The sequence below is a fragment of the Megalops cyprinoides genome, chromosome 20 (genome assembly GCF_013368585.1).
Source record: "Megalops cyprinoides isolate fMegCyp1 chromosome 20, fMegCyp1.pri, whole genome shotgun sequence".
In the NCBI taxonomy this organism is placed as follows: Eukaryota; Metazoa; Chordata; class Actinopteri; order Elopiformes; family Megalopidae; genus Megalops; species Megalops cyprinoides.
The window spans coordinates 25,217,400-25,232,500 of NC_050602.1; the positions used below are offsets into that span (position 1 = coordinate 25,217,400).

The window sequence follows — 15,101 nt, forward strand, 5'->3', positions numbered from 1 at the left end:
TTTATTACTGGTGATATTGAAATATGCAAGCTGTGGAACTTCGATCAAAAAGAAATATACGTACCATTCAATCGTGTTTGCCTGTTTGCTCGCACTCGTAAAAATGTCTGGCAGAGAGGGGGAAAAGGAAACATACAGGAAATGAGTTAGTAAATGTTCTTAACATTCTCAACGCTCGCTGCTGAATTGGTGCGCTTTCGAGCTCAGATTGCGCTGGATTCAAAAGACGAGCAACAACTCAAGACTGTAAACAAAAAACCTACTTCTCTCCTGCCATTGGTCTGCTTCTCCTCTTCCATTACAACAGGGCCCCCTGCTTTTTTTAGGCGTCAGATGCCGCTAAACTCACTTGCGCCGGCGATTCTTAGGAGCGGCCCGGTGGCCGGCCCGACTGTAAACGGGACCCTGTAATTTGATTTTCGGTAGGATGCAGAGGGATTGAAATATTTGGCTGCCATCACAGCCCCTAACTCAGCTCGCAACCGCGGCCATGTCTGCTTCCGTCACATGACCCCCACGTCGACGTGAGAGCGCAGCGCGAACGCGGGGAAAATGCGTGCGCTTCCCCGACCGGCCGCTAGGGTGCAGCAACGCGTCGGTGGCCGGCGTGCAGCGCATCCACAGCTGAAAAAGTAACACCACCGTGCTCTCTAGCGACACGATCAACGAGGAATTTCAATTAAAAAATGTAACCATATATGTGAATACACAAATTATGCTTGAAACAGAATTACTGAAGCCTAATTGACAAGAGGTTGATATAGAAACATACCATATTTCTATATTCTATATATACAATATTTTTGGATACATTTAAAAGTGATATAAGTATACACATTTTGAAGCCAACGATGATATTTGTAATTAGACTCTGTTGTGCTGTTGTCTTTACTAATTTCAAAACAGTGAAAATGGTTAAACGAAGACCTTAGGCTACTGAGTTTCAGCCTCAACGTACACGTATTCCTGCATGGCTCATCCGGAGTAATTTACCCGTTGCAGAATAAGTTAGTTTTAATATTTCATAGGCGGGCAGAATGGAGACCGCATCAGCATTTCCCAGACCCGCGCAGCCATTCTCGCCTGCTGACAGCAGCGGCCCAGTCAAGGCGATGGATCCCCGCTCATTGACACCGGGACCGCGGGCGGAGCCGGTCATACGTCATGCGTCGCGGTCATTTTCCGCCGGCTGAGTAATGATGATGATGGTATCTAAGTGGTCTGCGCAAACGATGGATAGCGTTCCAAAAAGGGCTAATTATGAATATAAGTAAAACGCTTAATTGACTTTTTTTCATTTGTATGTAATGGTTTCTGCAGCTTTGCTAATGAAAACTTGCACTTCAACCGATTCCTCAGAAAATGTGCGTTTCTGAAATTAATAAAGTTTTAGGTTTCTCTGTTTTGTGTGGATGGATGGCGGGTGTACGTCAGTGCTTTCTTGATGCTGCAAAATTGAAATCCATTAGCGACAGGAATGATATCACTGACTGCTGCGTTTAGACATCCAAATTAATCAATGTGCCAAATACAGCAATCGTCATTGGAGCAGCGGACGCTGGCACGGTCTGGAATTTAACGCAATTTTTCAGATTATCCCAATGTTTCTAGCACATTCCAACAGATAACCAACACACAGCCTGGTCTCCTGCAGGTCAGGTGCAAAACACTCTTGTCAAGGGCATTGCGAACGACAAGATGATAGCTTCAGCTTCGCAGCATTATAGATTAGCTTGGGGGTAAACTAGGAATGATTACATTCCTGAAAATACCTTTCAGCTGGGCAAATTTTGCGACAGATAGTGAGAGAGGATGCCCCACAGAAGGAGAGACATGCATTATCTGAAGGAGAAATAAATCCATAGGAAGATAAGATCTACGAAATCTTTCGCTGAAGAGATGTATGTACAAAATAGAGGGAAGATGAGTAAGACATTCCTGCCATAATTCCGTGACAAAGCCGATGCTTCTTCATATTTAACGAATAAGCTTTCCTTCTTTCACAAGAAGCATGGCAAACTGATTATCTTTTAATTTTTTATTCACCTACTTACTCATCTCTTTTGGGGAAGGATGTTGTGTTGTAATTTCCCCTACAGCTGACAGTGTTGTTGCATGCTGTGTGACTGCACGGACAGGTAGCCCCCCCCCCCCACTCACCTGGTATCTGTCGGAGTGGTGGAGGTCGTCCGAGGAGAGGGGGGAGACGGTGGGGGAGCCCCCCTCTCGCTTGATGTGCACGGACAACAAGAGCGACTGTGGAGACACAAGGGAGAGAGCAGCCATGTCAGTCAGCGTGCATCACCGGTCACAGGGATCACCGGCGTGGCTGAGGAGAAGAGGCTCCTAACAGCACCTGTGACCTCTGACCCCTGGCCATGTCTGTGACGGACACAGCACATCACCCTCAAACCCGAGCTAAGGACACCGAGATACACGCCAGATACATTTTTACTTTGAGGGACATGAGTGATGGTGGCATGGAGCAGAGGAGTCTGGGTAACATCGGTGCTCTCTTTGGTCATCTATAAACCTGCCCGTGCGGCTTGAGAGACATTATGGGCCTGTCTGGCTGAAAACTTAATTGACTTAATTTTTCAAATGAATTAGGGGAGAGGGGGGAAAAATATTGCTTAGTCTACAGGAAGGCCAGGTCCCGCGCACAGCTTTTTATGAGCCTGCTATAAAATATTTGTATTTACAATCTGCTCCAATTAATCAAAGAGAGAGGGGGGAAATGTTTTAGTGGGACACAAGCGTAATCTAATATTAATACGTGAAAAATGGCAGACCCATTTGGAAGAGACAGTAAATTAAGCGTTATGCATGGCGCTTAATGCTTGTGGATCACGGGGGTCAGGGGACTATTTATTTGTTTGGTCAGGGGGTGTTGGAGCCGTGAGAGGACTGAGGTGTGTGTTTGTGTGTGTCAGAGTTGGAAGCACTCCAGCATACAGTGGTACTATGCAGCAGATTCAGAAAGGATTCTCTTCACGTTTAATACAGAACTTGAAGATGATTGTTTAGGTTCTGAAATATGATTCTCTTCAAATTTAATGCAGAATTTGCTGATGATTGTTCAGGTTCTGAATTATAGCTACTAGCCTCTACATTTTTTTCTCCTGTAGGTTGTGGGTTTGCGTCCTGGACTGCTGTTGTGTTGCGGAGCAAGACGCTTCATGCTCAGGTATTCGGCCATAAAAAGATTAAAAGGCGTAGCAGAATATGTGTAATGCCTTGATCAAGATGCCTTTCATGCACGCATTTTAGAGTGGCAATAACCCATATTTTAAATCTGCCATAAACGTATTAGTATTTTAACAGTGGAGTTTGTTACCAGGTGGATAGCTACGTGAGTTTTATGTATGATCGGGCTACGGGCTGGTGAGCGTTAGCGCACGCTCTGCAGATGCGCACGTCCTCGGGAATAAGGGTGGCATGGTGTCACCATGGTGATGGACATGGCGACGGCGCAGGAGTGGGCGGGGTTAATCCCCCTGCCGCGGCGCGGGGGCCCCGGGTCCGCCGGCGAGCACGGCGCGGGGTGAGGAAGCGCCGGCCGCTGTGATCACCCGCAGCCTCTTTAATTTCACACGCTCCGGCGGAATATTAAACGCCCGCCCGGAGAATGCTAAGTCACGCTTCCGCCGACCCTCTCCCAGCCCCCATTCCCTCACCCAAACAGGGCCTGCTAATTCCCTGATCACGCAACCCTGTTTCGCGCCTGTTCCCACCCCCCCCGGTCCCCTCGTCCCGCTGACCGCCGGCCCTAACCCTCCCTGCCCCGCGCGGTGAATCCAAATCAGCCCCACCGCACAGCCCACGCTGTCACCCAGTTAATCTTTACATGCAGGAGCATTCGAAAGGTTAACTTCAAAAGAAGCAATTACTCCTTTCTTTCTCTTTGTTTTTTCGGTCTGGAGAAATGTCCTCCTGAAAAGTATGACTCACTGGCTGTTAAAATAAAATTGGAAAAAAAAAAACGATCGTAATATTAAAGGGTGACTTTTGCGTCGTTCAGCTCATAAAAAGTGGCCTTTACAAGGTACGATGATCGTCGGAGGGGACGGATCTTTAAGGAAATAATTCATGGCTTCTCTCGCCCTCCGCGAAGAGGCTCACCACCGGCGAGTCCTGCTTTTAATGGCACAGGGACCATCAATCCTCCCCCAGTGCCAACGACTCTCTGCCACCCAGCCCTTTCCCAGAGAAAACATTAGCTCTTCCCTCTCCCCTCTGCACCCCAACACCCCCCGCTGGGGATCCGCAGAGCTGCAGGGGTCCTCGGTAAATGCGGAACGTTCCCTCAATGTTACTTCAACTCCACGCTGCTGCTACAGTAACCCGCCCAAGCGCCCCAAGTGTCTTGGATTCTGTGATCAAGTGACTGCGATGTGTGGTAGTCTGTGTGTATTTGGCTTCCCTTAGTCTCTAGGCTGTCTAGTCAGGTTAGCACAAGTGAACTTGTGTTAGGGCTTGAATAGTGGCTGCCGAATGAATAAATGTAAATGTAAATGTAGTGTTATGCTCACACTCACTGGTCTGACACTGCTGCTCATTCAGCTTGAATGGATGCACTTCTGTTCTTTTGTGCTGGAAGTTGCTGTGGATAAGAGCGTCTGCTAAATAAATGTAACGTAACGTAATGTAATGTAATGTAATGGAAACTGGTGCTAAGTGAAAAGTCTGTGGGAGGAGGAGGAGAGGAGGATGATATGGGTGCGTAAGGGGAGCGGTGGCTGGCAGAATTAACTGGAGGGCTCGTGTCCCATTCCCAGTTCATTGCCCTGGTCTCCTGTTTGGCCTCCTGCCTGTTCCCTCTCGCGGACTGAGTGACAGGGAGAGGTAAACCCCGCAGAGGCCAGGACGCTGGAGTGGACTGTCTCTGAACGAGGAGAGGCCGAGGCCCGCTCACTGCCAGTGCTAATTTGTGCAGCGGATTGGTGCGGGACAGTGCAGTTTGGCTGGGAGCGGGTCGATACCCTGTCGGTGTCCTGGCTCAGACTGCAGGGTCTAAACGCTGCCCGCCCCCCCGGGAATCGGGGCCTCTGGTACGACGTGGTTTCAGGTTTCACTCCCCTAGCGAGAGCCCTGATGTCGACTGAAAGATCATCCCAGCTGAGCGCTACAAAATCCTGATTGCTCTCTTTCTCTGTCACACACACACACACACACACACACACACACACTCACACGCACATGCACACAGGCGCACCCTTCCACTGTCTCTCTCTCTCATTCTCTGCCATATCTCTATTGTTTCCTGATAGAATCAAATTGAACGTTATTTGCGCGGCAAGTTTTGTTACCAACCATGAAAAACAAACAACAAAAAATATATACATACATATACACGTATTTGTATTTATCATGCATGGTATTTTCCCTTCCATATTCGTCCCGTCCCTCTGCCTCCAAGATTACGCAGGTTATGCTTTTGGTCACATTTTCTTTTACTCTCCCTGTCTGAGAATTACACTCTTTAAACCAGCAAAACCTGCAGAATGTTGCTTCACACAGGTGCTGCACCTGGGAGTAGATGCACAGTGTATTAAATGGAACATTATACAGAGTATTATGTTACATGGAATAGATACGGGTATATATGTGTAAACTGCAATATGTTACCAAAGGACTGATTTTCATTGGCAGTGTGCGCTGCTGTTTGGGGCTCTTACCTTGGGTGTTCCTGGTACTACACTTAGGTCCTTATGCGCTGGATTTTTACTGTAGAGAAAGGAGAAGAGAGGCAATCAGAAAGCAATGCAGACCCAAGCAACTCAGGGGTACAGGTACGCTGTTTCTCTGGAAGACACACACAGTGCATAAACACAAGAGCACTTTATTAATTTAATTAACATAGGGGTACACAGGTACAAGTTACACCTTGAACAAGTCAGCAACAGCTAAAACAAGTCTTTTTTACTCGGAACAACGATGAGCAGTTGTGATAGATGTGCCACTTTAACCACATCTTTGGTGTGCTGTGTTAGTGTGTGTGTGTGTGTGAGAGGTTTTGTGTGTGGAATCAGACTGTGACCCCTCAACAGCCCCTCTCCCCTCACATTCCTGTGAGTGACATCGCCCGTGCCCTCAAACGCCTCACTGACACCCCGATCAGCCAGTACGTGGACAATCTCACACACTCTGGTCAGTTCAGATCACACACTCTGGTCAGTTCAGATCACACACTCCAGTCAGTTCAGATCACACACTCCAGTCTGCTTGGCTGACACACTCCGATCTGCTCGGCTCACACACTCCGATCTGCTCGGCTCACACACTCCGATCTGCTCGGCTCACACACTCAGTTCTGCTCGGCTCACACACTCAGTTCTGCTTGACTAACACACCCCGGTCAGCCTCTCTCACACACTCTGGTGCGCCCCGCTCACACACTCTGGTCAGCTCGGCTCTCACACACTGGCCCTCTCACTGGCGAGAGCAGGAACCCGGAGAGACACTCAGAGGCACGCTCAAGAAGCAAAACAAATCACAGATTTAATCGTCTGTAGATTTAATCCCCGCCCCTCCCTCTGTGCCACTCAACCTCCACACCCTCAGGCCACGTTGAATTTGAAACAATTACTGTCCAATGTATGACCGCTAAGCAGATTTGGGATATAATTTTTTTATTGAAGTAATCATTCTCGTAGCCATACCCCCCCTCCCTCTCTTTCCGCTAAGGGCAAGTGGCAGAAGGAAATAAATGATTTGGCTGTTATTTGATTTGTCAGTGGAACGCCGTGGGCATTTAGGATTTTGAAATATGTTAAGAACAATGCGCTGGCTTGTAAACATTGTATTAAAGAGGCGGGGGAGAGGCGGGGGGCGGAGATGGTGGTGGGGGGGGAGAGAGATCGGCCTCGCTCTCTCCCCAGGGTCTGTCCGGTGGGGGCTAATGACATCAGATCAGAAGCACATCGACGAGGCGAATTGAAGATGACTGATTAAGAGCCAGAAAGTATTAAACAGGCAGACCGAGAGGCCCTGCAACAATGGGCAGAGACATATCAAATCAGATCTCTTTTCTGAGACATTAGTATCCCCCCACCCCCCGCCCGCCACCCTGCACGCTCTCCCCCTATCTTCCTATTTCTCTCCGTCTCTGCCTCTCCTTCTCTCTTTATGTCTTTTTGTTCCCCTCTCTCTCTCTCGCTCTCTCGCTCTCTCGCTCGTCCTCTCCCGCTGCACCGGGGGACGCGGGTGCATCTCTGCGAGGCCCCGGAAAAGATGAGCCGGGTCGAAGTGACAAAAAAACATGGCTTCTGTCATGTTCGCTTTGCGGGCCGCGCGCAGACCCAGGTGTCAAGCGGCCGTGGCAGGGCGCAGAAATTGAATTTGCCCAGGTCCTAATCCGCCAACGTGATTTGGCAGGCGAGAGGATCCCGGGAGGGGGGGGGGGGAGAGAGAGATCATGAGAGGTGGAGGTGGTGCTGGTTTGGGAGGGGTGGGGTGGGGGGGCACTGAGAGAGGGAGAGGGAGAGGGGGTGATGTGGGGGCCACAAAAGAGGGAGAAGGAAACTAAAGTGTGATGGAGGGAAGGCGATGGAGGAGGAACTAGATTGTTCGGGTGAAATGGGGAAGGACAAAGACGAGGAAAGAGGAAGGACAGAAAATAAAAAAAGGGCAAAAAAAAACACGTGCACGGTGTAGAGCGACCTCAAAAAGATCTGTCTCATAAAACACAGGAATAATGAAGGGATGTAGAGTATCACGTAGTGGAAAACTACGCTCTCTTTTCACCACACAGTGCAGTCAAACAAAGCGTTGAAGGGTGTATGATTTGAGAACATATATCAGAACAAAAACACGGCCTTGGCAGTGCCGGGAGGAACGGCACGTTGCCGGGATGAACGGCAAGTTGAGAATCGCAAGTGAGGAAATTTGCATGAAGTGCATTCAGACGCTGCTCACCTGTGAAGCTGGCCCGTTCCACGTTGACTCTCCGGGAGCCAAAAAGCCACCGAAAACAGGGCCCGCTCAGACTGGCTTAGTCTGGGCCGAGGTAATTGGGGGGACGCAGAGAGGCGGATGAGAGGGGGGTTTACCGGCTCACCCTGCGCCCCGGAGACGGGCCTGTAATGCGGGCGACGAGTCGCCCGGCCGGGAGCCCCCCCCGACCCTCCCCGCCACGGCGGTGGCCGTGATTGAGCCGCCGTGTCAGAGAGCGCCGACACAAATCAGGAGCGCGCCCAGAAAGGGGATAAATCGGGACATCGGCAGCTGGCTATTTGTGAGATAATAAACACACTCCCCCGCGCAGTAAATCCGCCCGGCGACACGCCGCGTCCCGCCAGCTCCTCTCATCGCTCCCGTCCGCGTGACGGCAGGGCCGCTCTCCGCGCACTGTAACTAATGCGCCCCGCCATTAATCTCGGGCCGCGTTCGGCCCCGTACCGGTGCGGGGGGACGCGGGGCTGCCGCGGGACACTGCCTGATGCACTGTACTGCGCGGGATGAGCCCGGAGAGGCGCAGGGTCGGCGGGTTAAAGGGGGTGGGGGGGGGGGTCACGGCTTCATCCCCCAAACAAATACGGAAAAAGTCTCTGGGGCGTCTGCTTTAATAACTGTCTGACTCTCCCGCTGAGGGGAACCAGGAGCTGTTCCCTCAGACAGCGGCAGCTGTTTCCCTTGTGTTCATTAGCCTCACACGTGTATCTAACTGCAGTTTGAAATTAATGTGACATTTTCTGGTTAAATTCGATCGCTATTTGAAAAGGAGCCCCGGTGTAAGTGTTTGCGGATGTGCCGGGCGCAGACCGGGGTGAGTGACTGTTACAAGGCGAATTTTCAAACGATACGTCCAACCTAACACTGCGTCTGCGGTTTATTTTCTCCGAGCGCGACCACAAGAGCCTTTTAGCCAGCCAGCAGCCGGGCTGCTCTGGAAGGCCTCGGCTCTGGTTCCCGAGACGCGAGGCTGTTATTAGCCCTCTGCGCAGCGCCATTCGCAGGGAGAACCCACCTCACGCCTGCGTCCGCCGCACAGCGGAGACGCCCGCGTAAACGCAGTGAAGGAACACCCTCGCATTTCACTTCCTCCCGCATCTGCTTCCAGGCTGCGCCTGCGTTTGCCCTGCTCTCGTGGCAAACGCCAAATTAGCCAGGCCTGTAAGGAGGGAACAGGCCGGCGTGTGATGAAGGGGTGCCGTGGCCTGAGCCGGTCAGCCTGGTCACCCAGCGGCAGAGGGAGCGTCTGCTTGCAGATAAAGCCGAGGCTGGAGGAGACGGAGGACAGTGAAGGAGGAGAAGGAGGGTCCTGCAGTCAAATTCACACCGAGGGATGAGGTGCCAGAGATGCGAGCGGACAGAGAGGAAATGGAAGAGAAGAAAGCGAGAGGGAGAGGGAGATGAGAAGAGACAGCGAGGGACGGGGGGGAAACGGGGGCTGGCGGGCGGGAGAGAGGGGCGCTGGAGCCGCCAGATCCCGGCCTCCTTTCCGCAGGTTCGAAATCGCACCCGTTTCAATGAATTTTGATGTGTGTGCTTTGGCGGCCAACGCCTGCCTGTCTTGTCAAACAGATGAAATGGTTCTGAAATGAGCAACAAAGCAAGAAAAGAGACTGCAGAGAGATGGGAGATGGGGGGGGGGGGGGGGTGGGGTCTGTGTGTGTGTGTGTGGGGGGGGGGTTTGCTGTGGGGCCAAAGGGGAGGGAGTTCCATTTTGTTTCCTTAATAAGAAACATAAACAGCAAAGGACAATTTAGAGCAAAAATGCTGCTTACCAACAAGTCGATATGACTTATTGACTAATCAGTCTGACTGCTGTTTTGCAGCCTCTGCTGAACACACAGCTTTCCTGTTGCAGCCCTCCCCCCGCTGCCAGGGACTCCCCATTAAAAAGTGCGATGATTTCAGCACCCTCTGCTCCTTGGGTGGCCATTACTTCCTTCCTTAAAATCCTGTACTGTATTCTGCAATATTACCATAGCTTCAGTTTGGAATACAAGCAGGACTGCAAGTGAGATTGCATTCTGACCAATTAAATTTCAGCTTTGTTATGACACATTTACTGTGGTAAAGTGCTATATTCTTCAGTAGTGAACAAATTAACTGAACATGTTTTTGATCCCTATATTTGATTTTAATTTTGGTAAGCTTCTAAAACCTTTTCTCTTAAGCATTAGAGTACAAGCCTGTCCTTACACTGGTATGAATAATGACAATTTCGCTGTTGAATGTTTTGAATGCTCATAGGTTTTAGTTGCGTACTTTTTTTCTCAGTTTGTTAATGGTCAGAGATTTTGCAATTTAGCATCCAGGAAAAATTGTTTTAGAGACACTTTGATACCCAGCCTAAGCCCTTACATATTATTTGTATTTATCTTTATTTTAACCCGTGTTATACGCACCGGCTGCATTCAGACATTTTACTCTAATTGTCTGTGCGGGTGCTGCAATTTTCCCCTGCATTGTAATAAGGACCGCTGCTAAATGACAATAATAAAAATAATATAGGAAAGTGGTTTGGGGGGACAGGCCAGCGGAGAGGACAGGAGAGCGAGGGCGTGCTATTCATGTCAGAGCAGGTGAATTAACGGCAATTACCGGGTGAGGAGATTCTGGGCCTGGTGCTCCATGCCGGGACTCACCCCCCCGCCCTCCCCCCGCCCTGCGGACACTCCCCCCTCTCACAGAGGCGTGCTGCTGGCCGGCTGCTAAATGCTTTGCGCTCATTAACGTCCTGCCCGGTGGCGGCTCGTCCATTAGGGATGTGGCAGGGAACGCTGATTGGAGTCCTGCAGCTCATCTGGGGGGGGGGTTGGGTTGGGTGCACACACTACACACGTGCGCACACACAAATACACACACACACACGCGTACACACACACTCTCATGCACAGACATGCACACATGCATGCACAGACTGCTGGAATGGCTACGGCTGACCACATCAGCACCCTGGACAGCTCCCTCTCGAACACCCCCCCCCCACATCCACACCCCCCCCCCCCATCAGAGAGAGGAGCCAAACCTGACTGAGCCGGGGGGCCCAAAAGGTGCAGATAAAGATTGCTTTTTGCATTCTTTGCCACCCCGGCTCTCCCTCTCGCTCTGCTGGAGGCGAATTGATTATGCGGGGATATGTAGATTGCTCTGCCCTCCGAGTGCTCTCCTTCCAAGGACTGATGTGTAAAGGGCATGATGGATTTCAATTTACATCCGCAAGGAGGGGAAGGGGAGCGCAGGGGCCCGGGCGGGAGAGAGAGAGAGAGAGAGAGAGAGAGAGAGAGAGAGGGGGGAACGAGCGAGACACCGAGCCACCAGAGAGAGGCGTGAACAGACACAATCTCATATATACACATCCAGCCGCGCTGGCCCCCGTGCGCCGGCCCGGGGCCTCTGCCTAATGCTGCATCTTAAATATCCTTGTCCATTTTACATGCATTCAAGTCTCATTTGGGCAGAATGAAACGGCGTTATTAAAGGGAGATTTACCAGAAATTGCACCAAATTCAGCTTGTCACTTCCAATGATCTTTGTAAATATGCGATGCTGCTGGCTCGGCTGCGGCCTTGTTAGGCTGGAGGGAACGGGACGGGGGGGGAGCTGGGGGGGGGGGGGGTGGACGAGAGTGGGGCGTGGGGCACACTGCAGAGCCTCAGCAGGGGGTGCTCTGTGCTCAGTGACACCTGGGTGCCTCTGCTTCTGGCTGCGGCTTTTCAAACACACTCGCCCATGTTAAGCAACCGAATTACGAGTATAGTTATAAATTAAGGAAAAATTATTCCGTGGGATGCTACATTTGTGACATCACAGAACGGGGGTTTGTAGAAACCTGCAGTTTAACATTCCCAACGCGCATAAAGGGAGAGCGCAAATCGTGTTGCTATTAGGTGTGTGATTCATACAGTCACCTGCTACCGAGCACTATTACGCGGAGAGATTAAACCACCAAACATCAAACATATTTCACCGTTTAACCGAACTATTTGCTCCATTTAGCCTGTTCAGCGTGAAGCAGGTTTAGGGGGGAACGGTGGCTTAGAGCAAGGACGCACACCAGGCGAGCACCCTCACCCCCCCCCCCCACCCCCCACTTCCCTAAATCACGGGGAAGCGGCTTGCCTCTGCTAGGGTATAACTCACCCGGCAACAGAAAAGGGGTTAATGGGAACAGAGCAGGCGGGGGTAAATCATCGGGCCAGGACGTGGAACAGCATCCCCTCCTGACAAACGAGGAGGGATTACGCTATCTCCCGTATAAAATAGGGCCCTGCCGCCTCCCTCCTGTCCACGCGCCCCTGGCCGGGGCGGGGGGGCGGGGAGGGGTGGGGGGGCAGCGGAGTGCCCTTTATTAATTATTAAACAATGACTCTCTCCAGGACATGATGGATACCGCGGTGCCCGGCGGCGTCGGCTCCGGCGGTGGGCGGGACGGTGGGCCTCGCGTGTGCATGTCAGGGCTACGGACGGGGGAGTGCCCCATGGGGGCAGCCCAGAGGATTCTGGGTAAGATGTATGGCCCCTGCGCTCCTGGGTGGAGCGGCCGGCGATGAGCAGGGAGGTAAATAAAAACAGGGTGTGACTCTGGAGAGCGGGGGTCCTAGTGGCCCGTTTTTCAAGCGCGATGTAACAGCCCTGTCCGCGACCGGGGGTGGGGGGGGGGGCTATCAGGGATGAGGCTGTTCCTCTTCCCTGGAGCCCCCTCCCCTTGCCCACAGTCAGTGAGGAGTGTGGCGGGTCAGCTTGGGCTGACCCCCCGCGGTCAGAACCCCGCAATGGAGCATGGTTCTCTGTCAGCTCACCTGAGCCGCCCCCCTCCCGATCGACAGCGCTGACCCGTCTCCGCTGGCGCTTACCCCGGGCTGGACCCGCCGCCCGCTGCACCGAGCGGAGTGATTTATGAACAGCACTTTCTCTCTTAACAGCCAGCTTGTTTCCTGTCCTGGGCCAAATCTCTGAGTGCCTCAAGCGTTGTGCTCTTAATAAGGGGATGGATGCAGGTATCTTTTCGGGTAGACACAGGCTCCGGCCGGCTTCCCTCCTCTGCAGCGCTGAGCTAATTTGTCTCTCACTTGGGCTGCATAATGAGACTCGTTCCTGTATAATGAGCCTGTTGGCGTGCCATCGCCCCCTGGAGGGAGTGTGAAGGATTGCAACCTGCTGTGACGGAAACCTGGCTCCTTTTGGCATGGTGTTCTGCATGCTGTAGCAGCAGTGTGTGTGTGTGTGTGTGTGTGTGTGTGTGTGTGTGGGATTCTGTGTGTGTGTGTGTGCCTATCCCTTACTTCACACTGATTGTGACAGCAGTCTTACAGAGAGCAGCTTTGTAATGGGAGAACATGTGGGGTGCCTGCGAACAAGCTATGGTAGTAAACAAGCTCCAGCTACGCTGCAGAACCAACAGAGACGCTGATGTGTCCATACCAGAGGTGCACTGAATTTGGAGCAAGTGTGCCAGCACCTAAAGTACATTTCATGTGGGTCAGATCCAATAGGAACCTGTAACTGAGTCGGTCCCTGAGGTGCATGTGGGTCAGAGCCAATAGGAACCTTTAGGTGAGTCGGTCCCTGAGGTGCATGTGGGTCAGAGCCAATAGGAACCTTTAGGTGAGTCGGTCCCTGAGGTGCATGTGGGTCAGAGCCAATAGGAACCTTTAGGTGAGTCGGTCCCTGAGGTGCATGTGGGTCAGAGCCAATAGGAACCTTTAGGTGGGTCGGTCCCTGAGGTGCATGTGGGTCAGAGCCAATAGGAACCTTTAGGTGAGTCGGTACCTGAGGTGCATGTGGGTCAGGCGCTCCAGCTCCTGCTCCATGTGGTCCTGCAGCTCGCTGGGCCGAAGCACCACCTGGCAGATGGGACACACAGGGGCCTGGCTGTCGTAGAGGGATGCCTTCTTCTTACCTGGGGGAGCAGAGAGAAACATTTTTAAACGCTTTCTTCTCAGTTACTTCAATTTCAAGTTTTTTTCTTTCAGTTTTGACCCTGTTAGCAGAGAGAGGGAGAGCCGAGGGCACCCTGAAGGGCAGGATGAGATCAGAGCACACGGCGGGTCTCCTGGCCCTCCGGACTCAGGGCCTCGGGTTTCACCCGCCGAGCAGCGCGCTCCCATCGCCTGGCTCCCGTTACCTCATTAACACTGAGTTAGGGAAAGAATGAACCCCGCACCGCGCACTGTATCAGATTCTGACTCCAATTTAGCCCTGTTTTTTTTTTTATAAAAAAGGAGAAAACATACACACAGATGTCTGCAGTGACTGGCGACCACATGCGCGATCGGCTGGCGTGGCCAGATGAGAAACACACCCAGACTTTTACACGGTGGAACAGTGGAGCACCATTTGCACACCTGGTTTATTCTGTGCATATCTCACACACAGACACGGAGAGACACACACACACACACGTATGTGCATCTGCACATGCATGCCTGCATATGGAGACACACATACATACACATACATGCACACGTGCACACACACACACACACACACACACTCAGGCCAAAAATAGAGCAGACAGGAGTAAGAGGGTTTCCACTGCTAAAAGAGTCCTGCTGTAAAAATAAGCGCTCAAACGGCGGCTCGCTGAGACTTCCTGACCCGTGTCTCTGCACTGTTTGGATCCTGACCTGCCTGAAAGATCTATTTATAGGCTCAGGAACAATGGGTCCACTGGCCAACAGGACATCCTGGATGGATGGGCTCCTGCCACGATGGCCAGACTCCGTCAGCCGCCAGACACCCGCCAGCCGACGGGCCCTGGCCCCCACACACACACACGCACACACACACACACACAGGCTACAGTACAACCTTTTATCCTCGGCTGCCCTCTCAGTGTCTCACTCGTCAGACCTCAAAGTAAGAATGCTATTGTTAAACCACACTGTGAACAAGCAGATAGCTGACAGCTGTGGAAACGCTGGCCATTACCAAGATGGCTAACCGCCATCACATCTTCTCATTTTGGCTCAGGCACAGGGCGGGGCAGCCCCGAGCCCAGAGCACCCACGGGGGGCCTTTGTGGAGGGGCCAGCCCCCTGCGAGCAGGTCAGAGGCAGCCAGAGAGGTGGTCACCCGCCGTATTTGCCTTTGATAAATCCCCCAGACCTGCATGGCTATGTCCTTGACTTGGAGGGCAGCGTGGTGTT

General features: G+C 52.0%; 1 protein-coding gene across 2 annotated transcripts in view; it reads right to left on the minus strand.

Annotated features, from left to right (window-relative positions):
- The window catches only part of rnf220a (ring finger protein 220a), a 153,953-nt gene that overhangs the window by 32,800 nt on the left and 106,052 nt on the right, over positions 1–15,101 (minus strand). The window contains exons 3-6 of one of the 2 annotated variants that reach the window (XM_036554996.1): positions 13,723–13,852; positions 5,679–5,727; positions 2,161–2,256; positions 65–107 (exon numbers count right to left, since the gene is read on the minus strand). In XM_036554996.1, the coding sequence (XP_036410889.1) occupies positions 65–107; positions 2,161–2,256; positions 5,679–5,727; positions 13,723–13,852 (318 nt within the window). Of the gene's footprint in view, positions 1–64; positions 108–263; positions 509–2,160; positions 2,257–5,678; positions 5,728–13,722; positions 13,853–15,101 lie in introns of those variants that run through there. The other variant, XM_036554995.1, reaches the window with a different exon arrangement.